The sequence below is a fragment of the Barbus barbus genome (genome assembly GCF_936440315.1).
Source record: "Barbus barbus genome assembly, chromosome: 32".
NCBI classification, from domain to species: domain Eukaryota; kingdom Metazoa; phylum Chordata; class Actinopteri; order Cypriniformes; family Cyprinidae; genus Barbus; species Barbus barbus.
In genome coordinates this window covers 11,025,300-11,052,129 of record NC_136760.1, presented here as the reverse complement: position 1 = coordinate 11,052,129, position 26,830 = coordinate 11,025,300, and the positions used below count along the sequence as shown (strand labels likewise).

Genomic DNA, 26,830 nt, shown 5'->3' with positions numbered 1-26,830 from the left:
CAATACTTTTTGACACCTCCATTTGCCAGTTTAACAGCTCTAAATTTTCTCCTATAATGCCTGATGAGGTTAGAGAACACTTGAGAAGAGATTCCTTCATCCAGAATCTCTCCAGTTTCCCAGCTCTATGACGGTGCTTCTTCTCTTCAGTTCACCTCACTCATCTTCTACAGGGTTCAGGTCACAGGACTATTCGGAATGGCCATAGCAGAAGCTTGGTTTTGTGCCGAGTGACCCATTTTTGTGTTTGGATTATTGTACGGTTGGAAGATCCAAACATGGCCCATTATAAGATTTCTAACAGAGTCAGTCACTTATTGATTTTTTATCTGTTGGTATTTGATAGAATCCATGATGTCATGTGTCTAAACAAGATGTCCAGGACCTCCACCAGAAATATAGGTCCACAACAACAAAAATCCAGCAGTATATTTCATTGTACACATGGGGTACTTTTTATCCCTGTGTTCACCAAACCCATCTTGAATGTTTGCTGCTAAAAAGCTGATTTTTTTAGTTACATCTGACCATAGAGGCCAGTCCCATTTGAAGTTCCAGTCATGTCTGATAACTGAATATGCTGGAGTTTGTTTTTGGATGAGCTAGGAGAATTTTTCTTGAAACCCTCCCAAATAACATGTGGTGATGTAGGTGCTGTTTGACTATTTTTTTTTTTTTTTTTTAAGGTTTTTCTGACCCCGAGACTTAACTATTTTCTGCAATTCTCCAGCTGTGGTCCTTGGAGAGTCTTTAGCCACTTAAACTCTTCTTCTCACCGTGCATTAGGATGATATAGAGACCTCTTCCAGACAATTTCGTAACATTTTACGTTGACTGGAAATTCTTAATTATTGCCCTGATGATGGAAATGGGAATTTTCACTGCTCTAAAGCCACTTCACTAATTTGTAAAGCTCAATTATCTTTTTCTGCACATCAGAAATATATTCTTTGTGATGGATGATTAAGGGAATTTGGGCTTTGTTTTCCCTCCTATTTATATTCCTGTGAAACAAGAAGCCACGGCTGGATAATTTTATGTTCATAATCACCCTGGAGTGCTCAAAATTGTGAATATGAATGGCAATATACTTCAGAGATATTTTACTCATAAGAATTTCTAGGGGTGCCAATAATTGTGTCCAACGTGTATTTGAGAAAAACATTTATTTCATAATGATATTTCCCCCCCATTTTAAATTCGTATTATCCAATGAAAGGTTAGATTTTTGTGAATTTTTTAAATAAAAGATCAAAAGGATTAACAATGCAGATTAATTTTCACAGCCTTCTTTGATGTTTTACCAAGGGTGCCGATATTTTTGGCCATGACTGTACATAGACCACAGGACATTCTGAGGACACACTCCAAGTTGCATCAGAACTGCACCTATAGGGTCTTAATAATGTCATGTTTGTGATTTAATGCCCCCTCTGGAGTGTACTCCAGAAAGCAGGCTTAATTTATTGTAACAGTAACACTGAAATGATTGAACTGCAATTTGATTAGACTAAACTTACTTGAGGCTATCGGTTCCAAAACAACACTTTGATTTTACTTGAATCAACCCAATATGTAACTCAAAGAGCAAATTTTTGCTTCCTTGAAGGGAACTGTGAGAAGGGGGAGAACACATATAGGGTCGTGCGAAATTAAAGTGAAATAGAGTGTGGGGTGGTGGGGGTAAGTGTAATTTAAAGAATGCTATTAACCAAACCATGTCATTGCCAGTTGACTTTCATTGCATGGACAAAAAAAAAAAATTAACTGAGAATTTTTTTTAAATATTTACTTTTATGTTCCACAGAAGTCAGTCAGTCATACAGGTTAGGAAACGAAAATGTCAACAGTGCTGCAGTGGGGAAAAAAGGCATCAAAACAAATATAAGCTCCAGACAGACCTGAAGATCCACATATCGTGGGACACACCTCACATGAACCATACACTCACACTACTCTTTGCTGGAAGGAATCATCTAAATTATTAGACAATTCTAACCTTCATATAGTTAAAGCTAAATACTAGATTACTTGATGACAACATAAAAACTCCTTTTTCCTTCACATTTTTTTTTTCCCCATGAAGCCTGTAAAATGGAGAACCCCATGTAATGACAGCACCTGAAGAACCATACGTAGTTTTAATCCAGATTACATTAATGTTGAGATAGATAGATCTTAAAAAACAAACCAATTAATAGCTTGTTAAATTACTAAAATATAACAGGAGATTAAATTTATCAAAGTAAGAAAAAATATGCTGTTTGTATTACGAGTCAACCCCAATGTAAGTTTGTGTTAATTTTTTGGATCATTTTCATCATATAAATGAGTCCAATAATCTTAAAAACACAATTAGAGAAGAAAACTATGATGTGAGAAGATTTAGTCTATACAGTTAAACATTTCCATTGGCTGGGGAGATCAGCTCCATGATCTTGGCATTGAGTTTCTGATTGGTCCAATCTTTTGTGATGTCATCCAAATGGCTGTCAAAGTCCACCAATAGCATCTGATCACCAGAGCTGAACAGCTGATTAACTATGGAACAGGTTTCGTCCCACTGTCGAAGTATTATTCTATGGAATACACGTCATTAATTAACTGCACTGTAGCGTTATCATCAACAATTATTTTGAGATTTGTCTTACGTGTGTTTGTCTTTGAGAGCCCAGCGGGCGTCTTTACGCTCATACATCACGATTGCAGGAACACGGCAGCCTGGAAACATCTTTTCTCCATCAATCTGAGGCAGAGGGAACATTTGTTTCCATTATAAAAAGGACTTTTCTAATAAACGTTTGTACCAAAATGACATTTTCTAAATTACCATAAGCAAAACAGCATTGTTACACTGCTCAAAGATCTTCTCTGCAATCTTCAATGCACATGGTGTAGGGCTAGAAAAAACAAACATACAAAAAAAAAAAACAGTAAGAGAAAAGTAAAATACAGAGAAAATAAGGCACTTGGGTAAGATGAAAAAAGATGGAGGAGTACCTGCAGTCTGAGACACAAGCATTGGCTTGATAATATCCCACAATCCTTTGCTGCGTTTGTGAACACCAAACGTCGACCTGCAACAGGAAATATTGACATGTATTCTATAAAAAAAGCATTTAAATGTCATTATTTTTACATTTAATCATTTAGCAGGGGCTTTTATCCAAAGAGACTTATAAATGCGGAATACAATGTCATGCTGTTCATGCTGCTGCTATAATATACACTCCCCTCCAAAAGTATTGGGACAGTGAGGCCAATTCCTTTATTTTTGCTGTAGACTGAAAACATTTGGGTTTGACATCAAAAGATGAATATCAGACAAGAGATTTACATGCCAGCTTTTATTTCCAGGTATTTTCATCTGGATCTGACACACAACTTAGAAGATATCAACTTTTGTTTGAACCCACCCATTTTTCATGTGAGCAAAAGTATTGGAACAGATAGAATTAACAGATTAAAGTGAAAAAGACTTAATATTTAGTTGCAAATCCTTTGCTTTCAATAACTGCATCAAGCCTGTGATCCATTGACATCACCAAACTTTTGCTTTCTTCTTTTGTGATGCTTTTCCAGGCTTTCAGCGCAGCCTCTTTCAGTTGTTGTTTGTTTTGAGGGGTTACCTCCTTCAGTCTCCTCTTTAGCAGGTAAAAGGCATGCTCTATAGGGTTTAAGTCTGGAGATTGACTTGGCCAGTCTAAAACCTTCCGCTTCTTGCCCCTGATGAACTCCTTTGTTGTTTTAGCAGTGTGTTTTGGGTCATTATCTTGCTGCATGGTGAAGGATCTGCCAATAAGTTTGGTTGCATCTTTTTTTAAATTGGCAGACAAAATGTTTCTGTAGACTTCTGAGTTCATTTTGCTGCTACCATCATGTGTTGCATCATCAATGAAGATTAATGAGCCTGTCCCAGAAGAAGCCATGCAAGCCCAAGCTATAACATTACCTCCACTGTGTTTCACAGATGAGCTTGTATGTTTGGGATCATGAGCAGATCCTTTCTTTCTCCAAACTTTTTCTTCCTACCGTTCCGTTGCTTTGGTAAAGGTTAATCTTTGTCTCATCAGTCAATAAAACTTTGAGGCTCATCTCTGTACTTTTTGGCAACTTCCAGCCTGGCCTTCCTATTCTTCTTGGTAATGAGTGGTTTGCATCTTCTGGTGTAGCCTCTGTACTTGTGATCATGAAGTCTTCTGCGAACAGTAGATTGTGATACCTTCACTCCTGCCCTCTGGAGGTTGATGCTGATCTCACTTAAAGTTGTTTTAGGGTCTTTCCTGACAGCTCTCACAATGTTTCTGTCATCAACTGCAGTTGCTTTCCTTGGTCTACCTGTTCGATGTCTGTTACTTAGTACACCAGTGGCTTCTTTCTTCTTCAGGACATTCCAAATGGTTGAAATGGCTATGGCCGATGTGTGTGCAATGGCTCTGATTGATCTCTCAGCTTCACAACTGCTTGTTTTTCACCCATAGACAGCTCTTTGGTTTTCATGTTGGTTACACCGCTTAACTATAAATGCAGTTTGAACAGGCAAGCCCCAAATCTGAAACTGAGCGTGAGACATTCAGTGCTAATTATTGTTTGAATAATCATTGTGATAGGACACAAAATACACCTGTCAGTCACGTTCCAATACTTTTGCTCACATGAAAAATGGGTGGGTTCAAACAAAAGGTGATATCTTCTAAGTTGTGTGTCAGATCCAGATGTAAATACCTGCAAATAAAAGCCGGCATGTAAATCTCCTGTCTGATATTCATCTTTTGATGTCAAACCCAAATGTTTTCAGTCTACAGCAAAAATTAAGGAATTGGCCTTACTGTTCCAATACTTTTGGAGGGGAGTGTAGATCATTCTATATTCAATTCTTTCAAACTGCAGTCCCATAATAATAATAATAATAAAAAAAGAGAACCATGAAAAATATAAATATTGGATATTTCACAAGAATATATAAATCTACTTGAACCAAAATCATTAACTGAGATAATAAGCAAAATATATTAAGATTAAGATCCTAATCTTCAAAAAAAAATAATAATAATTAATAAATAAAAAAATACAAATTTTTCACTACCTACCAAAACTAGTTTTAGCCCATTAAATGAGCCTGATTTTTAGACCTTTTTTTGTGTTTTTTTAACAATATTTGACCAGCAAGTGACACAGCATCCCTTGCCATCATTTCTGTATTAACAGCAGCTGGATCCCATCATCTTGAAGAGTCAATACACTTCTAATGCAGTTAACAAAAGCTCAAATGGGGGCAGTCGTGGCCTAATGGTTAGAGAGTCGGACTCGTAATCGAAAGGTTGCGGGTTCGAGTCCCCGGCCGGCAGGGATTGTAGGTGGGGGGAGGGAATGTCCAGCGCTCTCTCCACCCTCAATACCACGACTGAGGTGCCCTTGAGCAAGGCACCGAACCCCCAACTGCTCCCCGGGCGCCGGAGCATGGCTGCCCACTGCTCCGGGTGTGTGTTCACGGTGTGTGTGTGTGTGTGTGTGTGTGTGTGCATTTGTTCACTACTCACTGCTGTGTGTGTGCACTTGGATGGGTTAAACGCAGAGCACCAATTTCGAGTATGGGTCACCATACTTGACATTTACTTTACTTTAAATGTGCTTGCTTGTCATGAGAGAAGCTTGAAAATGTTGAGACTTCTATTAAATGGACAAAAATAAGAGAGAATAATCAAATATCTTCTGAGTTCCCAAAATAAACAAAAGTCATACACATTTAGAAAAACATAAGTATGAGTAAATTATGACAGATTTCATTTTTGGGTGAACTAGCCCTTTAATGGATATGGTCACCAAAACAAAATCATTTTAGTTTAAGTAAGTCCAAAATGTTTCACCTAATCTCTCACTGAACAATTTAGCTTTCACAACCTTTTTATATCATAAAGCTAATGACATAATAACGTTCTTATACTCATTCACTATGTTTGTAGTTCTGCAATGAAAAATCATAGCAGAGATAAAAAAACAACAAATGTTGCAATATTTGAATGGCACTCGTGGAGTTAAGTGCAGCAGCATGACAATTTTCCCAATGCATATATTTATTAAAGGTGTTCTCACCTGTGTAAGAGCGAGCTGTGTGATTGGAGCCAGAGACAAATGCGAATGGAGCAGCGGCACACAGTCTGTGATACATACAGCTGCCCCTGCTGGACTGGAGGACAACAGCAGGCCGTTCACACTGCAGCGAGGAAACTGACTTGCATGTAGGTACATTTTGGCGTAAGCCAGACAGGACAACTCCACCTCACCCATCTGAAAACAACCCATAGGAGGGGAAGAAAAGAAATCAATTTTATTAGGTCAAAACTATTACTTGCAAGCAGGTGTGGTTATCCAGGTCATTTAAGGAATATTTTTGTGCATGTAAATATACACTAAAAAATGCTGGGTTAAAAACAACTCAACTTGAGTTATTTGGCAACCCAGCGCTGGGTTAATATTGGACAGAACACATGCTGGGTTATTTTGAAAGCTGGTTGGGTTAAATGTTTTATTTAAGTCAACTATCGTTTAAAAATTATTATATTGCTGGCTTAAAATGGGCTGGAAATTAAAAATCACACTCAGAATTACTAGAGGCAACAGCAATAATCAAAAGATAAACATTTATCATCAAGCAAGAACACCCATGGACAAAATATAAGACAAATTTAATTTATTTGGGTGAATAGAGCATAGTTTACAATATTACATACATTTAAACTCGTTTAACAAGATTTTAGAAATAAAAATGTTACATTTAAAAGTAGCATTTTAATTGTATTCAATAATTGTGTCTTCAACCATTCTCTGTAATTACTTTTCACTGAAATAGTGCTAATTCTCGTGCCGGTGTCACCGAAATCTGAGCCGGTGATGGACTGCTGCAAACCTCAGACCACGGCCTCGCGTTTCACTTGTAACTGATAGATGCCGTGACCGACTCCATCACCTGCTCACAAACAAACAGTACTGAGATCAACATATTTAAACATCAAATGAAATGAAATGCAGTATTATAGCCAATAAAATCCGTCTGTTATGCAAGGTAAAAGGCGTTTACATCATGTGAAACAACCACTGCTGACGCAGCTGACCGACATTTCATATCTTTATGTTGCATTGTGTAAAATAATATAATTTGCAGCACAGTAAAGACTTTATAAATTAAATAAAATGTATACAAACCTTTGTTTCACTGAAGAAGTGCACCAAATCAGCAGCGCTGAGAACTGCTCTTTTCTGTAGAGGACGCAAAAAGCCCACAATCTGACTCAGCAGCTCGGTTGTTTTCGTTGGAGACAGGCTCAACCCAGCAGTTGGGTAGAAAAAAAAATAACCCAGCAGCTTAGTTACAGAAAAACTACCCAGCACCTGGGTAAAAAATAACCCAATAAAATGACCCAACTGGCTGAACAGGCATTTGGGTTTAAAAAAAAAAGAAAAAAAAGAAAAAAAATTTTTTTGAGTGTAGTCTTTGTCTTATAACAAGGATATAAAAACGTCTTTGATTCATATTTTTTTCTTTGTCTTTCTGTTCATGTGTTTGATGATCATAAATATTGCAGATTGCAGATGAGCAGAAAATATCACATGGCTGAAACCGATGAATGAGTAGCCCATATGATTGTCTATAAATAATTTAAAATTCAGTACACAAAGCTGAACGAATCAAACTCTGTTCTCTCTGTGTTGATATAGGTTTGCTGCAGGTAATCCAGTTTAACACCACAATCCAATGACATAAAGGATAGATTAAATTGGAGACAATAAGAATGCGATTGAAAATGTGTGTAATATGCGTGTTAGCCCTGTGATGGACTGGCCATCTGTCCAGGGTGTTTCCCTGCCTTCAGCCCGAGATACTCCAGCATCCCTGCTACCCAACACTGGACAAGCAGTTTGTTTGGAAATGGGTGAAAGGATGCAAAATGACTGAACATGCAAATCAAAACAAACTGCCCACTAAATCAATCCAGGAAGATGTCTTTCTAGATTTGAATACTGCAATTTCATAAAACGGAATGACCCGTTTATGAAAGTAGAAACCGTTTAAACATGTCTTGTGTTGTTCACACAGGCTGGTGCTTATTTCAAACGCCTTGATATCACCTGAAGATAACATTTAATTCATTAAATTAGCAGATCTGACACTTAAGTTTTACAGCTGGATAACATCATTTTAATTATAAAGTTTAATATCAGTGGTGTAAGCAGATTATGAAATTTCAATGTAACTTAAAGCAAAACCAAACAAAATAATGTTAACACCAGCTCGTAATTCAGTATGAACACATGGGAGTCTAGCCTAAAGGAACACGACTTATAAACCAACATGTTTTAATTAAGTTGGTATTTATTTATTTATTTATTTTGACTGTATGTGTAAATTAAAAGTATGGAGAAATGAAGATAAATGTCTTGACGAATGATGCGTTTCTTTGAACCCATCAGATTAGAGTAAATGGAGAGTCAGCGAGAGCCTAATTTGATTGGCTACAAGGTGGCCCCGCCCTCCCCCTCACACTTGCAAATCTCAGTTAGTGAGAGAATCGTGTAGTGATGGGAAGTTCGGATCATTTTACCGACTCGGACCTTTGAGTCTCGTTGAGTTTTTCAAGTCATTTCGTTCATTTTAGCAAAATATAATTCAAATGTTACGTGTTACTTTCCAAACACATCTACTACTTATGCAAATGTTTATCACACTACAAACAATACAAAACTATAATGCTATAAGAAACAGAAAATATTAATTCTTTTTTTTTTTTTTTTTTTTATTAAAGCTCAAAAATCACAAATATAAAACAGAATACGACCATCAACATAAAAATGATAACAATAATATTAATTAATTGTTTACCTGGGTCTTTAGTCTATGATTTGCGCACCACCTCTTATCTGACAAGTCTTCGGGTTTGAGTCTTTCGTTCATCACGTGACAGCCCCATACGCTTAACCAATGCAGCCTGAGCCGGAAAGAGAATTGATTAGTTCACCTCCTGAGTCTCGGGTTTGAGTCGTTCGTTCTTTTGTCACGTGACGTGACCGTTTTGGACAGAGAAATTAGTTAATTTACAACCTTCCTTGCCACGTGACTACTTGCCGGATCAGAATAGGCTACTATAAAGTAAAACTGTATTTTTTGTATGTTGGATCATATTTAAGAATTATCATAAAATTGTCAAAACATGTGTAATAAGCATTTTCCTAGAAATAAAAATGGTCTGTTCATTTCTGTCACTATGTTTTTGTTACTGTTTCTTGAGGATCTGTGTTATTTTATAAATAAATAAAAGCCTGTTATAAATAAAATATTGATTGACTTGTCCTTTGACTGTCAAACACTAGGATTAGGCTATATAATAAAAAATATCCAAGCCTAAAATTACAAAAGCACTTATAGTTTGTTCATTTTTGCTCCAATTTTGACTTTAGCTGGTATAATTGTTTTTCCTAGGGAAACTTGACATATTGGTCTAATATTTGTACAAGAAGATTGGTCAAAAAGGACACAATGACAAAGTGAAAGCAAATAAAATTTTGAATTTGAATGATTAATGTTAGTTAAAAATATTAAGGTTATGATAACGTCAGCTTCAATGGTTGTAACCCAAACTGACATAAAACTGGAGAGTTAAAGTGATTTACTTAGAAATATAGTCTACTTGGGTCACACAAAGTTCAGCTGAAGGACAACTGTCACTCAAGACTGTCACCAAGGGAACAGTGACCATTCCACACCAATCCCCCTTTGTTTTGCACTAGGTGAGGGGCAGAGAAGAACCTCAGACAGATGTTAACATCTCAGGAGAATGAGCACTAGAAAAAGGAGTGATGTTTGGACTCATTTTGTGGCAACTTCAGCCACTGAAGCAAAATGCAACATATGCAAAAAACGTTTTTCAACTAAAGGAGGAAGCACTTCTAATTTGAGGAGGCACCTTAAATCCTCACATCCTACTGTGCTGTCAGCACAAGTTAGAACAGAGACTGAAGATGATAACCCTGCAGCAGCTGGAGCTGTTTCTACCACCAGCACTTCTTCAGCTAGACCTTCCACGGCTTTGGCTGGCACGCTGACCACATCGACCACATCCAGTACACCAGCAGCATGCATATATATATATATATATATATATACATATAAAGAAATTTTTTTTTCATTAATTTTTTATTTAAATTGTTTAAATTCATTCGGGATTAGTTATTCTCTTAGCTAGAAAGCTTTTTTTTGGCACAAAAGTGTTATTTTAAATCTTATTTATTTTATTGATTATAAAAAAAGACTAGCTTGTTGTGCAGTATTTTGTTTTAGTTTTTTAAGGCTCTGTGGCTTTAGTATATTTTAATTTTGTATTTTTTAAATAGTTTAAATTCATTTTGGAATAGTTATCTTCTTTGCTATAGATTTTTCTGGCACAAAAATAAACAATAAAAAACAATTCAGGAGTGTGTACAGAGTGTTAATGTCTAAAGTGTCATATGTTACAAAAGTATAGTAACACTATAGTCCAAAAAAATTAAAATAAAGCATAACCAACTCCTTATTATCTTTATTACCACATGGTGTTATGGAAAAGAACCATGTGACAGAAATTAAAAGCAATAATTTGAGACCAGAAAAGCATCACATAACTGTAAGAGTAAATAATAATAATAATAATAATAATAATGACTGCACCCGTTTGTAAGGAAGGTTGTAAATTAACAAATTTCTCTGTCCAAAACGGTCACGTCACGTGACAAAACAACGAACGACTCAAACCCGAGACTCAGGAGGTGAACTAATCAATTCTCTTTCCGGCTCAGGCTGCATTGGTTAAGCGTATGGGGCTGTCACGTGATGAACGAAAGACTCAAACCCGAAGACTCGGGAGGTGAACTAATTCCAGTACAGGACCCACAGAATGTTGTGCAATGCGCATGCGCGACTGAACGAATCACTCCCCGAGACGACTCGTTCTTCCCGAGTCACAATAAAGATTCGTTCAAAATGACATTCAAGAACGACCCATCACTAGAATCTGCCAAAACTGTGAGCGCAGAGAAAAGAAAGACGGAGCTGTACATATCGGATTATTTCGGGAATGTGTTGCCCTACATACACAAGTCATTTAGACATTTGACAGTCTGTTTTTACACATACAGATTGGTTTTACGCAGTCAATCCGTTTTGCAGTTCTTTAAACTGTTGTTCTCGCTTGCAAATCACTGTTCACAGGCTTGCAGTGCTTTTGACCGTATTTTGGCGAAAAAAAAAACCGTGCCAAAAGTGTAAGCGCGGAAAAATGGAAGTCATAAGAATGCAGATCATATTTATTTTGCGCTAGCATGAAGCTGCAGTTTCACAATACATGAATTACACTTACAAGTAACAGTAAAATGCTGCAAATCATTTTTTCTTGCGCTTGAAACGTGATTTAACTTACACTTTTACAAAGCGTCTCTTGCGCATGCAAATTTAATTTACGCTTACAGTCTTGTGTAGCTACACTTCACAAATCTTACCCTGCGCATGCAAATCTTTATGGCGTTAAAATACCTTCATAGTCTTTCCACACTATGAAGAAACGTGAGTACGGGATTAATTTCGCGTGATATGGCGATAAATAACCGATGTACGTTACGCACTACAGTGTACATATGAATCGTTGATCACAGCCGCTTTATTAGTCATGTTCACAGAAATCCAGAAGAATACACTTACCGTTGTGTGTTTCCTTGTACAGTAAACAAATATGAAATCCCAAAAATGTTTTCTTTGTCTTTCTGTTCATGTGTTTGATGATCATAAATATTGCAGATTGCAGATGAGCAGAAAATATCACATGGCTGAAACCGATGAATGAGTAGCCCATATGATTGTCTATAAACAATTTAAAATTCAGTACACAAAGCTGAACGAATCAAACTCTGTTCTCTCTGTGTTGATATAGGTTTGCTGCAGGTAATCCAGTTTAACACCACAATCCAATGACATAAAGGATAGATTAAATTGGAGACAATAAGAATGCGATTGAAAATGTGTGTAATATGCGTGTTAGCCCTGTGATGGACTGGCCATCTGTCCAGGGTGTTTCCCTGCCTTCAGCCCGAGATACTCCAGCATCCCTGCTACCCAACACTGGACAAGCAGTTTGTTTGGAAATGGGTGAAAGGATGCAAAATGACTGAACATGCAAATCAAAACAAACTGCCCACTAAATCAATCCAGGAAGATGTCTTTCTAGATTTGAATACTGCAATTTCATAAAACGGAATGACCCGTTTATGAAAGTAGAAACCGTTAAACATGTCTTGTGTTGTTCACACAGGCTGGTGCTTATTTCAAACGCCTTGATATCACCTGAAGATAACATTTAATTCATTAAATTAGCAGATCTGACACTTAAGTTTTACAGCTGGATAACATCATTTTAATTATAAAGTTTAATATCAGTGGTGTAAGCAGATTATGAAATTTCAATGTAACTTAAAGCAAAACCAAACAAAATAATGTTAACACCAGCTCGTAATTCAGTATGAACACATGGGAGTCTAGCCTAAAGGAACACGACTTATAAACCAACATGTTTTAATTAAGTTGGTATTTATTTATTTATTTATTTTGACTGTATGTGTAAATTAAAAGTATGGAGAAATGAAGATAAATGTCTTGACGAATGATGCGTTTCTTTGAACCAATCAGATTAGAGTAAATGGAGAGTCAGCGAGAGCCTAATTTGATTGGCTACAAGGTGGCCCCGCCCTCCCCCTCACACTTGCAAATCTCAGTTAGTGAGAGAATCGTGTAGTGATGGGAAGTTCGGATCATTTTACCGACTCGGACCTTTGAGTCTCGTTGAGTTTTTCAAGTCATTTCGTTCATTTTAGCAAAATATAATTCAAATGTTACGTGTTACTTTCCAAACACACCTACTACTTATGCAAATGTTTATCACACTACAAACAATACAAAACTATAATGCTATAAGAAACAGAAAATATTAATTCTTTTTTTTTTTTTTTTTTATTAAAGCTCAAAAATCACGAATATAAAACAGAATACGACCATCAACATAAAAATGATAACAATAATATTAATTAATTGTTTACCTGGGTCTTTAGTCTATGATTTGCGCACCACCTCTTATCTGACAAGTCTTCGGGTTTGAGTCTTTCGTTCATCACGTGACAGCCCCATACGCTTAACCAATGCAGCCTGAGCCGGAAAGAGAATTGATTAGTTCACCTCCTGAGTCTCGGGTTTGAGTCGTTCGTTCTTTTGCCACGTGACGTGACCGTTTTGGACAGAGAAATTAGTTAATTTACAACCTTCCTTGCCACGTGACTACTTGCCGGATCAGAATAGGCTACTATAAAGTAAAACTGTATTTTTTGTATGTTGGATCATATTTAAGAATTATCATAAAATTGTCAAAACATGTGTAATAAGCATTTTCCTAGAAATAAAAATGGTCTGTTCATTTCTGTCACTATGTTTTTGTTACTGTTTCTTGAGGATCTGTGTTATTTTATAAATAAATAAAAGCCTGTTATAAATAAAATATTGATTGACTTGTCCTTTGACTGTCAAACACTAGGATTAGGCTATATAATAAAAAATATCCAAGCCTAAAATTACAAAAGCACTTATAGTTTGTTCATTTTTGCTCCAATTTTGACTTTAGCTGGTATAATTGTTTTTCCTAGGGAAACTTGACATATTGGTCTAATATTTGTACAAGAAGATTGGTCAAAAAGGACACAATGACAAAGTGAAAGCAAATAAAATTTTGAATTTGAATGATTAATGTTAGTTAAAAATATTAAGGTTATGATAACGTCAGCTTCAATGGTTGTAACCCAAACTGACATAAAACTGGAGAGTTAAAGTGATTTACTTAGAAATATAGTCTACTTGGGTCACACAAAGTTCAGCTGAAGGACAACTGTCACTCAAGACTGTCACCAAGGGAACAGTGACCATTCCACACCAATCCCCCTTTGTTTTGCACTAGGTGAGGGGCAGAGAAGAACCTCAGACAGATGTTAACATCTCAGGAGAATGAGCACTAGAAAAAGGAGTGATGTTTGGACTCATTTTGTGGCAACTTCAGCCACTGAAGCAAAATGCAACATATGCAAAAAACGTTTTTCAACTAAAGGAGGAAGCACTTCTAATTTGAGGAGGCACCTTAAATCCTCACATCCTACTGTGCTGTCAGCACAAGTTAGAACAGAGACTGAAGATGATAACCCTGCAGCAGCTGGAGCTGTTTCTACCACCAGCACTTCTTCAGCTAGACCTTCCACGGCTTTGGCTGGCACGCTGACCACATCGACCACATCCAGTACACCAGCAGCATGCATATATATATATATATATATATATATATATATATATATATATACATATAAAGAAATTTTTTTTTCATAAATTTTTTATTTAAATTGTTTAAATTCATTCGGGATTAGTTATTCTCTTAGCTAGAAAGCTTTTTTTTGGCACAAAAGTGTTATTTTAAATCTTATTTATTTTATTGATTATAAAAAAAGACTAGCTTGTTGTGCAGTATTTTGTTTTAGTTTTTTAAGGCTCTGTGGCTTTAGTATATTTTAATTTTGTATTTTTTAAATAGTTTAAATTCATTTTGGAATAGTTATCTTCTTTGCTATAGATTTTTCTGGCACAAAAATAAACAATAAAAAACAATTCAGGAGTGTGTACAGAGTGTTAATGTCTAAAGTGTCATATGTTACAAAAGTATAGTAACACTATAGTCCAAAAAAATTAAAATAAAGCATAACCAACTCCTTATTATCTTTATTACCACATGGTGTTATGGAAAAGAACCATGTGACAGAAATTAAAAGCAATAATTTGAGACCAGAAAAGCATCACATAACTGTAAGAGTAAATAATAATAATAATAATAATAATAATGACTGCACCCGTTTGTAAGGAAGGTTGTAAATTAACAAATTTCTCTGTCCAAAACGGTCACGTCACGTGACAAAACAACGAACGACTCAAACCCGAGACTCAGGAGGTGAACTAATCAATTCTCTTTCCGGCTCAGGCTGCATTGGTTAAGCGTATGGGGCTGTCACGTGATGAACGAAAGACTCAAACCCGAAGACTCGGGAGGTGAACTAATTCCAGTACAGGACCCACAGAATGTTGTGCAATGCGCATGCGCGACTGAACGAATCACTCCCCGAGACGACTCGTTCTTCCCGAGTCACAATAAAGATTCGTTCAAAATGACATTCAAGAACGACCCATCACTAGAATCTGCCAAAACTGTGAGCGCAGAGAAAAGAAAGACGGAGCTGTACATATCGGATTATTTCGGGAATGTGTTGCCCTACATACACAAGTCATTTAGACATTTGACAGTCTGTTTTTACACATACAGATTGGTTTTACGCAGTCAATCCGTTTTGCAGTTCTTTAAACTGTTGTTCTCGCTTGCAAATCACTGTTCACAGGCTTGCAGTGCTTTTGACCGTATTTTGGCGAAAAAAAAAACCGTGCCAAAAGTGTAAGCGCGGAAAAATGGAAGTCATAAGAATGCAGATCATATTTATTTTGCGCTAGCATGAAGCTGCAGTTTCACAATACATGAATTACACTTACAAGTAACAGTAAAATGCTGCAAATCATTTTTTCTTGCGCTTGAAACGTGATTTAACTTACACTTTTACAAAGCGTCTCTTGCGCATGCAAATTTAATTTACGCTTACAGTCTTGTGTAGCTACACTTCACAAATCTTACCCTGCGCATGCAAATCTTTATGGCGTTAAAATACCTTCATAGTCTTTCCACACTATGAAGAAACGTGAGTACGGGATTAATTTCGCGTGATATGGCGATAAATAACCGATGTACGTTACGCATTACAGTGTACATATGAATCGTTGATCACAGCCGCTTTATTAGTCATGTTCACAGAAATCCAGAAGAATACACTTACCGTTGTGTGTTTCCTTGTACAGTAAACAAATATGAAATCCCAATAATTAAACCAAACACATTAAAACAAGATTATTGGACTGTTTACTTCATAAGAACTCGAAGGAAACGGACATGAGGAGAACTGCAGCGTCCTTTTCTTCGTGACCACTGAGCACTTGTATATGTCGCACGTTACTGCCGCCTGCAGGTTCTTAGCGGAACACATCCATAATCAATTTTGTTTTTTTAAACTATCCATTTAACTTTTCAGGGTGGACAAACATATTCAAACTGCAATTCAATAAATTACGTTAAAAACTGTTGCCATCAATGTTAAAGGGATAGTTCACCCAAAAATTAACATTCTGTCATTATTTGAACACAAATTAAGATACTTTTGATGAAATCCGGGAGGTTTAATTCTCTCCAATGCTGATATCTGCCTGACTGCGCCCTCTATTGTTACTGAGGACAACAGGTGGTCATTTTTACCACTGCCGTGTTAATCATATTTTTGCATTTCAGAAAAGAAAAGCTGTTCATATTATAACAGAAGAAAGAGAAAATAGGTTGTGTGAATGAGAAATGTGACTGACTAATGTGCAGTGATCTAAAAACATCAAGCAGTCTTTTTTTTTTTTTTTTTATTATTATTATTAATGCTTGAACAAATACAGAACAAAAACGCCAAGGGTATACATACAAATAAAATAAATAAATAAAAAGTATATATTAACTATACATGTATGTATAAAGTCAACAAATAAATTAAAATAAAATAAAATAATGAAAGGCCTTATTAAATCACAATAAATTAAATATACAAAATAGATACACAGTTTTTACAGTTATTTTGTCTGTACTAACATAAAGCAGTCATTGGATGCGTTCGGGGATTGTGGGCGTCATCGAGAAATCGAAAGTATTGTTAAGAGAAGCTAAGAGCGCGAGGCACCTGAACGTCTGCTGCTCACAGTACCTCGAGCTCTTTGTCTGGAAATAACCAACATTTACATTCATTATGTCCAAAACTAAAGCACTGAAGATAAACTCTGATAATGCAGTGAGGGTAAGTTCATCTCTGTAGAATTTATGCTAAGTATTTCTATTCTCAACAGAGTAAACAGAGTTGACCATATGGTTCCTCAATTAAGTTTTAAAGGGTTTGTGTTGTTTGTTTGGTAGTATTGAGCATAAAATGCTACTTGCGATCTCTGCTAAAAAAAAAAATCCTGAGTCACACTTCCTCATCCACGAATGCTGAAAGTGAAAGTAAGCACGGAAGGCGAGATCATATTCATGGTGTTTGAATTGTAATTGTATATTTGTATTGCCTTCATCCAGATAGAAAACTACCGCCAGGCACTGTATAAGCAGGTATGAATTCAATTGAAATAATACACACACAGGCTAAATTTGAGATCGTTGCATTATGGTTGTTTGTGTTGACAATATTCATTGCGTTGACAGGCAGAAGAGCTGTTCTCCAATCACATACCTCTGAAGATCTCACAGCTTGACAACCTGCTGAAGGTACCTTTGTTCATTTGGCAGACATTTGGGTATTCATGTATGTGTGTTCTTGGGAAATGAACACAGTTTACAGTAGAAAATTTACAAAATATCTTCATGGAACCTGATCTTTACGTAATATCCTAATGATTTTTGGCATAAAAGAATAGACTTTTGACCCATACAATGTATTGTTGACTATTGCTGCAAATATATCCGTGCTGCTTAAGACTGCTTTTGTGGTCCAAGGTCACATTTGAGCAATACCTCGACTTCAGTGACAACTGAATTTAAATACTTTTCTTTTATGGTTTTAGGGGGATGACTTCAGTATCGCTGACCTCTCATCTCTCCATGCACCCCTGGACATTCCCATTCCGGACCCCCCTGCTCCAGAAGATGAGGTTGGCATCCAGTTTGTGATTCAAAATTATGCTTTTTAAAATAAATTTTGGGGGAAAAAAAATAGAATAGAAAAAATGTAATTAAATAAAAAGATTTAAAACGTGTATTTAAATATTTTAACAGGAGATGGAGACAGATAAAAATGAAGAAGATGAGAAAAAGAAGAAAGGTAATTTAAAAAAAACACACACACACACACACACACACACTTTGGGTTTCCATGTTTTATGGGGACATTCCATAGACATAATGATTTTCATACTGTACAAACAGTAATGATTTTCTTATCCCCTTACCCTACCCCTCACGCAAAACATTTTTAGATTTTCAAAAACTTAATTCTGTATGATTTACAGTATAAGCTTTTTTTGTTAAAAAAAATTGTAAAGAAGACACAAATAACTGATTTGGAGAAAGGCACTTTTATCTGAAACATTGCGTAAACACTGATCTATAGCTAATATAGAACAGTGTGTCTCCGTTTTTGTTTTACTCCAAGGTCGCCCATTGTCCACAACAATATCTGAAGGGCCTATATCCCTTTTCAATACTTCTTTTAATCTATGGGTACTCCTAGTTTCTGTAAATTAAAAACGTAACTAAAATAATTATTAAATTAAAATAGGAGCTGAATGTTCTTCAGACAAAATTGTTATGAACAGATTAAATGAAGGTAAAGTTTACTAGAGTGATATAAAGAAGAAATGTGGATAAAAGTGCTCTAAAGTTACATATGTGCACCAAACCCATAACTGTGATGCATTGTTGTGATATGGAATATGGCATGTTTTTGTAATGTTACATGTTTCTTGTGTCAGCTCCCAAGTGTGGCTTCATCAAAGGAAATGAGAGGATTGTGAAGCTGCTGGATATTGTAAAACCAGAGATAATGGCTCTGAAGGAGACCTGCATCACTGTAAGTGGGCAAAATTAACTCATAAATAAGTTTTCAGCATTTTCCCAGAAATACAGTATAGTGACAGCTTTAGTCTTCTTCTTTTCAGGTTTCTTGCTGGATTTCTCATCTAATTCCAAAAATAGAGGATGGAAATGATTTTGGAGTTGCAATTCAGGTTATTAAACCTTAAAAGGCTCAGACTGCTTCTAAATGCTTGCTTTATACCACATCATGTTTTTGATTCTGCATCTCAAAGATAAGCGGCAGTTAACATGATTGATATTGATATTTTAGGAAAAAATCCTTGAGAGAATTACTGCTGTGAAGACCAAGGTGGAGGGTTTTCAGACCAACATTAACAAGTATGACCAAGTATTTCAGTACATTGATTATGTTTACTGAAGATTGTAAAACTGCAGTATATTTTATACTCCCCGCATTTATTAATTTTGTCATGTTGGTAATGAAGGTGTGTTTATCTGCAGGTACTTTTCAGAGAGAGGTGATGCAGTGGCAAAAGCTTCCAAAGACACACATGTGGTGAGTGCGACCTGTCAAATCAACTATTAGTTTCATTACTTTTTTGTATAACCGCAGTTATTAAATAGGGCTTTCAATACCATGTTCTCGGTTTTTGACATTTAACCCTTTGATTCATGAGTTAAGAGGACATTCGAGTACTCTGTGCAAACACAAAAGTTGTACAACTCTGAGCATTCTGTAGCCCTCAACATTGAAATTGAGTGATATTGAGAAAATGAAAATGTCAGTGCAATGTTCAGGCGTAATAAACATCCCCCACCTTTTCTGCAGTTTCCTCTAAAAATTCTAGACAATTATTACGTTATTTGCATATTTGTGTTTGGAGGTAAATCACCAGATTTACACATTGACCCCATCACTTCAGAAAGATTTACAGTATAGTTCCAATTAAAGCAATACGCCCCAGTGAGCCGCTTCGCATCGTGCCTAACAACGCCCCTTAGCTGTTATAAATTGACTGTAAACCACGGCTTCATGGGGATTATTGCTTTTATTAAACGGTTATTCCATGTATGGTTTCACAAAATAAAACAAAAGCAAATCAAATGTTATGATATTAATAAAAACATTATTCTTCCGCCAAACAATGTATTTCTTCAGAAACAGTTGTGGTCGCAACAAAGTGGTTGTCGAGCAACACACAGACGTTAAAAAAGGTGCATGTTTGTAGAGTAATTTACAACAGCTTCGAATGCGGCTCAACCAATCAGAATCAAGGACCGGAACTATCCATTTTACAATCACTTTTATAGTCCTGAAATACACCTTCATACCCTTTTTGTGTAACAATAAATATATGTTCTTTTGGCAGATGGATTATCGCTCTCTGGTGCACGAGAAGGATGAATCAGCATACTCTGAGATTAGAGTGATTGTGCTTGACATTCGTGGTTTCTATGTGAGTTGCTTACATTCATTCGGCAAACAGCTTCTAAATGAGAAATGCTACCGATTCATCCGAGAGATATGGCCTTTACGAATGAATCATGATAATTGTGGACACAACTGTATGGCTGAATATTCAGATGTCTGTTGTTTCTCAGGCTGAACTCTATGATGTCATCAGCAAGAACGTGGAGAAAGTGACGAATCCTAAAGGAGAAGAGAAGCCCTCCATGTACTGAGACAGATGCTTACTGGGAGCAGGATCGCAGTTCTACAACTAAACCAGTTTAAACAATTTCTTCACATGATTTTTGACACTCTACAGATACATCTTTAAAGTGGTTAGTTGTTAAATCAGTCATAAACCTTGTGTGTTGTGGTAGAAATGATGAGTTCAAATAAATCTGCATGTACATTTCAGCATATAGAAAATAAATCAGGAAAACGCACAAATTCAGAAATGTGACATTTTCTTAAAGCAAAGGACCGCATTAAAAGCAAAACTAATGACTTCACAAAATATCCTGTTTCTTCATTCACTCTTCAGGAGTCTTATCACCCCAAATGCTATTATAACATACAAGAGAATTCCAACTCAGTCCAATTCATTTTATTTGTTTTATTGTAACATACAACAAATGTTTACAAAAACTTTTTGGATCACTTAAAGAATAAAAAAAACTAATGTGGAAAAACTCTTCTCATAAAATGAAAATGAATGTTTGAAAACAATAAGTGATCAATTTTCAGGTTTCTTTCATGAAACAGGAACATAAATTGTATATTTATTTTGTGGAAGGTGCTACATATTTCACACTTCTGGTCCTTCTCCTCCTGGAATCAGCTGGGGGAAAACAAACAGAAACGCATGATTTCATTACATTTGGCAAACGAATGTGTCATTTTGATTAGCATTCATCTATTAATGCAATGACAGTTTGGTAATGTTTGAAATGGATTAATATAGTCAGGGATAGGCTGGGATGTTAAGGCGTGTTTTTAGATCTGTGGGCTTCCTCCTAGTTTCTTGGTTTGACATTTTAAGAGTGTATTAAAGAACAGCAGTAAAAATGACAGATTTAGAAAACTTGTGTGTTTTTGTTTTTTAAGTTTTAGTAAAACACAGTAAAAAGTTGTAGTCAAAATACTGAAAAAAAAAAGTTGAGATACAACTTTTGATATGACCCAACTTTACTGAATCCTAACAGTTGGGTTGGTAGATGTAGAGCATTAAACACTGGCTAAAACAATAAACTTACATAAGAGCTTTACTCATATTCATACACTAAACTAATCTAGAGGCAAAGGTTGTCAATTCATTAGCGTGATATATAGTTGATTTAAAGGTGAACTCAATAATTAATCATACCATTGTGATGTTATTGCCATTGAGTAGAATCTGATCCAGCTTTGTGATTCTTCTTCCTTCTGGAGTGATTTCACTGTGACACAAAAATAACTGTTGTTATGGCTCAGTGATATCTGAGATGAAGAAACATTGGCCCGGTTTCACAGACAGGGTTTAGACTAAACCAGGATTAGGCCATAGTTCATTGGGACATTTAAGTAATTTTTTTATAAACATGCTTAGAGAACAACATTAGTGATATGCATCTTGAGACAAAACAGAGGTACTGATATATGCAAGTGCAAGTTTATTTCAGTTGAAACAGCTAAGACTTACATTTTAGTCTAGGACTAGGTTTAAACCTTGTCTGTGAAACCGGGGGATTATGTTTCTGAAAGGTAATCTCACATTCATGTTGATATGAAACATTTTTGTAAAATGTTTTTGCAAACATATAATTGATTTCAGAATTCAATTTCAATATATTCAGATTTCCGGTTTGACAAAACATGGTGGAGCCACGTAAAAAGTTATAAAACATTGTCCTTACACCTTGAATACATGTGTGTACAATTCAGAATTTTTTAAACATTATTATATGACATCATCAATTTATGACATCATAAGATACAATAATGAAGTCCCCATGGGGTTACTCCATTTGACCTGGAATAGGCACCCCTTTTCAAATAAATCTGTGTGTCGGCTTCCCCAGAAGTGGTGTTTTTGCTCTTTTGAACACATCGAATGGAAAGGCTGCTTTATTCACTGTTTTTGCAATACTTTTGCTATTGAAATGAACACCTGGCATCTTGACAGGACACATGGACGCCATTTCATGGGAAACATTAAGCTGCATTTGCTTTTTATTTCAAATGTTCGATTATTTTCTACTTTTATAACACTAGGGCCCGGTTTCACAAACGGGGCTTAGCTTAAGCCAGGACTAAGCCTTAGTTAAATTAAGATATTTAAGCAACTTTTGCAAAAATGCCTTAGAAGAAAACGTTAAGGTGTGCATCTTGGCACAGAACAATGACACTGACATATTTTAAGATATGTCAGAGCAAGATATTTTCAGTTGAGACAGCTCAAACATGCATTTTAGTCTGAGACTAGCTTAAGCCTTGTCTGTGAAACCAGGGGTAGATGTTTTAAGGAAATTAAAAATTAGACATTACAAATTCGGTTTGAACCTTGTTAATAGCAAGAACACCATGGTGTCTGGATCCCAGTAAAAAAGCAAAAAAACAAAGTCTATAGAAGAGTATCAATACATATTCACATATCCCATATATATTTAATCATAAGTTTGAGGAGCAGTTAAAGTCAAAGCAGATGAATGCATACATCATGTAAAGATAATAAAGAAATTAATAAGCACATGGATAGGTGGAAACATACTTACAACTCTGTCACATCCTCAAGAACCATGTCTGATTAAAACAGTCAAGAAAATGTTTGTGTAGTCCTGCCACACTTTTAGAATTTAATGCACATTATCTTTCTTTACATCATGTGAAATAAAACTGTAACTATCATGGTAACAAAGAGTCTCTTAGATTCATAGTACAAATAAATGATTGTAAGGTGTTACTATGTCCAGAGGAGTGAATGTGTAACAGTGTCATCAGCTCTCTACTTGTATTTTGTAAAATAAAACTGAATCTAATTCTAAAACATTAACCATCACAAATATGTGCCAGTGTTTTTGCAGAACGTAAAAGGATACTGACAAAGTCATCAAATCCGAGTAGAGTTCCCACAATCTCTTTATCGTTCTTCATGACGATGTGAATCCGTGAGCCAATGCATTTATCCACCAGCTCTGAAAGACATCACAGAAGCCATGACAAACACAATGCCTGCAGTATACATGCTGTGGACTGTGTGAAATCTACTAAATGTTCCAAAGCAGATTACAGCACACACAATCTTGACAAAAAAGTGACAAAAAAATGTTTGAAACTCAAGTTTGACATTTTGTAAGAGCATTTTGTTATAACTGAAGCTTGCCAGTTAGCTAAGTGTCAAATATTAAGGTTTAGATATACTTCAAACTTTAAATCAAAGAACTAAATGAAGTTCTATTGGAGTATGATTTGGCTGTTTGAAAAAGCTTGCCAGAGTGAACTTTCCAGGAAACTGTTTAACTTAAGTCTGTAATTGGTCCATGATGATTATGCAGTTGGGTGTGCTTTGAGGCTCTACCTAAAATATTTTCAAGTTCATTTTTTTTACAATTATTCTGTCGAGGTCAAACATAAGTAAAAAAAAAAAAGAGCATACTGGAGAGTTTCTTTCAATTAAAGTTGCACTTATAATTTAAATTGTGAGTCCTTTATTCAGAATTCCTGTATGCCATTCATCAGGTATTGCAAAGTTATTTTTTTTACCCCTGACTGAAGAACAAAACATAACTTACATGAGTATATCAAAGTTTTATCTTTGCTGTAAAGACTAAATTCACATCACGCGCAAAGTACTCTAGTGTATGTGTAAAAACCTTGGGCTTTTAGGGTTCCAATTTGGGACAGGCCCTGTGTCGGACATTAAGTAAAATACATAAAACGAAATTATGAGCAAAAAACCAAAATAAGTAAGGTACTTTTAAATTAAAAATTATGAAAATTATTAATTACTTTCACGTAGGTAAGTATATTTTACGGTTAAGTGATTAACTTTATAAGCTGTTCCCGTCTTCACATCTTTACAATGATTGAAATACAGCATGTAAGTTAAAATTTAAATAACTTGAAAAAGAATATAGAATTTAAATCGACACGCCCCTTGCAACATCTAAACTCAGCAATTCTATCATCTAGAATTCTGGGGTTTCCTTTTTTAAAACGACTTGGTCACTCGTGTGTTTGTAACTTGTAATTTACGAGATTTCTGACTATAACTGAAGATGACATAAATTAGTGAACTAATGTAGGGAAGGGAATGACAATAGAATTGAATAAGTTAGGGGTATGGAGTGAATTCAATACAGATGTAACAGAATTCGCCCATACTGACTGCAGGGACAGATTTCCATTTATATCTTGAACCACTTATTTAAAAATGATCAGACCTATACATTTAATAGCCACGTGTGGCCAATAATATACAAATAAAACGCACTGAAATTTGAATGCGACTCAGTGGGAACTAGGAACTCTATGCCCCTATTACAACAACAGCAAATGTTTAATTAGTAAAATAAATAATCCATTAAAACGAAAGTCGCACATACCGAGAGGTAAAAGCTGCGAGGGATTCGTTGTCGCGATTGCCGCCATTTTGAAAACAGACCAAAGCAATCGGCTACTGAGAAAAATACAGACATGAGAAATCGATACTAGCAGCCATTGATGGCTATATAAACACAAAGGGGCTCTGCTCGTCCCTTCGTTCAGACTATGGTTCAGATAGCCATGAACAAACCTTTTTCTTGTAAAACCTGACCAAGTTATGAATATTCTCTGTGGAAAAAAATATTTGTATCCATTATAACCTACGTTATAAGAACTGAACTGCAAGGTGTATTCAAGATTACTTAGTGCCTATGATTTTTTACTAAAGGCTCCCACCAAGAGCAAGAGGATGTCTCATCTCTTGACCCTGCAGGCTGTTAATTTGTGTAAAGATGCTCAATATCAAGATATATGTTCTTTATTGTAATACAGAAATGCTGATTCTTATGATAATGAAGATGCATTAGATACTAAAAATATAGCAAACATTGTAGATATTGTACTGATGTGTGTTACAAATAAAACTTTTTTATTTAAATCTGGAGAGTTTTAGGCTTATTAAGCTTTTAAAATAAAAACAAGTTTTGTCATAAAAAGACGAGGAAACATTTTGGATTGTGCACTATTTATAGGTTACTAATCAAATGTGAGTAAATGAGTGTAATTCATCATGTGATTCTTAAAGATGGTCATATGTTGTTGATTTTCTTTCAATTATCTTAAATCCTGAGAACATGATCATCATGTTTTAAGAATAGTTCACCCAGTTTCAAAAAAATGAAAAAACACTCATTTGAACAAGGACTCATATTTTAGCTGGAAGCAATGGTTTGAAGTTAATAATGAATTTGTTTTATTACAAATAAAGTTTGATGAGTTTTGGTGTACACAGAAAAATTGTTGACAAAGTAGTCATTTACTAGAATGATCAAGTAAAGTACGCGTTGACCTTTTGCATGACCTCTCCAGTCTCCAGCTCAGTTGGTGGCAGTGATGCAGCGACAGAAGAGGTCTATTTCAGCGAGGTACCATTTCTCGCGTTCTCATTGGCTACATGTCATGCAGCTTCATTCTGATTGGCTGCAGCACACACCGCGTCGTGAACGAGCGTAAAGCGCTGCATCATAAACTGAGCCTTTTTTATCGCAGAGAACATAAAAACACAATAAATAGCGTGACTGGTTTATTTGTTTAGCTTCCAAGCGATAGAAAAGCCTTCTAAAGGTAAGTTGTATTCTCCAGGAATAAATAGTTTGACTTCATAATTAAAGTCGTGTTCTGTCTGAAGCTGAAACTGTGTAACGTTACTGTATATCAATTTTAGAATGTTTTTTAGTTTTAAAACGCCATTTGAAAATACAAGATGCATCTGAGAGGGATAAAACACTGATAATCAGGTTTTGAGACGACTAAATGATTTAATTCGGCCAAAGACCTGTATAACGAAACAGGCTTGCAAGGCCAGTGGTTTAGATTTTTATATGCCGCGTCAAAATCTTCACTGATTGCAGCATAAAATAACCATTTCTTATGAAAACCGCGGTTTCTAAGACGTTAGAAACGCCGTTGTCTTTTGGCCTCACAATTACAAACCGCAAATAAATGTTATTACTGTCTACATATATTTAGAAACCGCTGCTGTGACTAAAGAAATGGTTAGGTTTCGCTGTAACGTTACTCGTAAAGGAATAAAATAACTTCTCCTCATAGAAATTCTTTTATGGAACACAACAGAAGATATTCCTCAAAATATCTACCTTTACGTTCCACAAGCGGGAAAAACATACAGGATATAACGACATATAAGGGTGAGTAAATGATGACAGAATTATATATATGTATATGTACACACACACACACATACACACACACACACACACACACACATATGTGTGTGTGTGTGTGTGAAAAGTTCAGATGCAAAAGCCTCTAAGTGCTGTCTGAAATTTTCTCAGACTCCTACGTTTATGTTCAGTTATTTAACTTTAATTTAATATATATAAAGTGAAATTGCTGAACCTATACATAGGAGCCTGAGAAA

The 26,830-nt window shown here is 35.7% G+C and overlaps 4 protein-coding genes across 10 annotated transcripts in view; 2 read left to right on the top strand and 2 right to left on the bottom strand.

The window, feature by feature from the left end:
• Positions 1 to 1,716: 1,716 nt before the first annotated feature.
• Positions 1,717 to 16,146, bottom strand: LOC306852777 (ER membrane protein complex subunit 9-like). Of its 5 annotated transcripts, XM_079389848.1 has the most exons (7): positions 15,979 to 16,133; positions 8,879 to 8,984; positions 6,094 to 6,288; positions 3,001 to 3,077; positions 2,831 to 2,900; positions 2,652 to 2,746; positions 1,783 to 2,579 (listed from the first exon to the last, which is right to left on the bottom strand). In XM_079389848.1, exons 2-7 carry the CDS (start codon positions 8,948 to 8,950, stop codon positions 2,399 to 2,401), a joined length of 690 nt encoding a protein of 229 aa, XP_079245974.1. In that variant the 5' UTR covers positions 8,951 to 8,984; positions 15,979 to 16,133; the 3' UTR covers positions 1,783 to 2,398. The 5 variants fall into 5 exon arrangements, with proteins under 5 accessions (XP_079245976.1, XP_079245974.1, XP_079245977.1 ...); XM_079389850.1 differs by lacking the exon at positions 8,879 to 8,984 and having other exon boundaries at positions 1,717 to 2,579; positions 15,979 to 16,146; XM_079389851.1 differs by lacking the exon at positions 8,879 to 8,984 and having other exon boundaries at positions 16,066 to 16,140.
• A 704-nt stretch (positions 16,147 to 16,850) lies between these two features.
• LOC306851962 (proteasome activator complex subunit 2-like) lies at positions 16,851 to 20,927 on the top strand. Its single transcript, XM_079388508.1, has 11 exons — positions 16,851 to 17,028; positions 17,304 to 17,336; positions 17,430 to 17,492; positions 17,789 to 17,875; positions 18,000 to 18,045; positions 18,695 to 18,792; positions 18,881 to 18,949; positions 19,069 to 19,136; positions 19,260 to 19,314; positions 20,129 to 20,215; positions 20,361 to 20,927. The coding sequence occupies exons 1-11, from the start codon at positions 16,981 to 16,983 to the stop codon at positions 20,439 to 20,441; spliced, it is 735 nt and encodes a 244-aa protein (XP_079244634.1). The 5' UTR covers positions 16,851 to 16,980; the 3' UTR covers positions 20,442 to 20,927.
• Positions 20,827 to 26,073, bottom strand: LOC306851963 (U6 snRNA-associated Sm-like protein LSm5). The gene is made up of 5 exons (XM_079388509.1): positions 24,789 to 26,073; positions 23,283 to 23,378; positions 22,959 to 22,986; positions 21,572 to 21,644; positions 20,827 to 21,046 (listed from the first exon to the last, which is right to left on the bottom strand). The coding sequence occupies exons 1-5, from the start codon at positions 24,832 to 24,834 to the stop codon at positions 21,014 to 21,016; spliced, it is 276 nt and encodes a 91-aa protein (XP_079244635.1). The 5' UTR covers positions 24,835 to 26,073; the 3' UTR covers positions 20,827 to 21,013.
• The window catches only part of drosha (drosha ribonuclease III), a 25,550-nt gene continuing 24,557 nt past the window's right edge, over positions 25,838 to 26,830 (top strand). The window contains exons 1-2 of one of the 3 annotated variants that reach the window (XM_079388505.1): positions 25,853 to 26,013; positions 26,500 to 26,597. The gene's annotated coding sequence lies outside the window, so the exon portion shown is untranslated. Of the gene's footprint in view, positions 26,014 to 26,499; positions 26,598 to 26,830 lie in introns of all 3 variants that reach the window. The other 2 variants (XM_079388507.1, XM_079388506.1) reach the window with 2 other exon arrangements.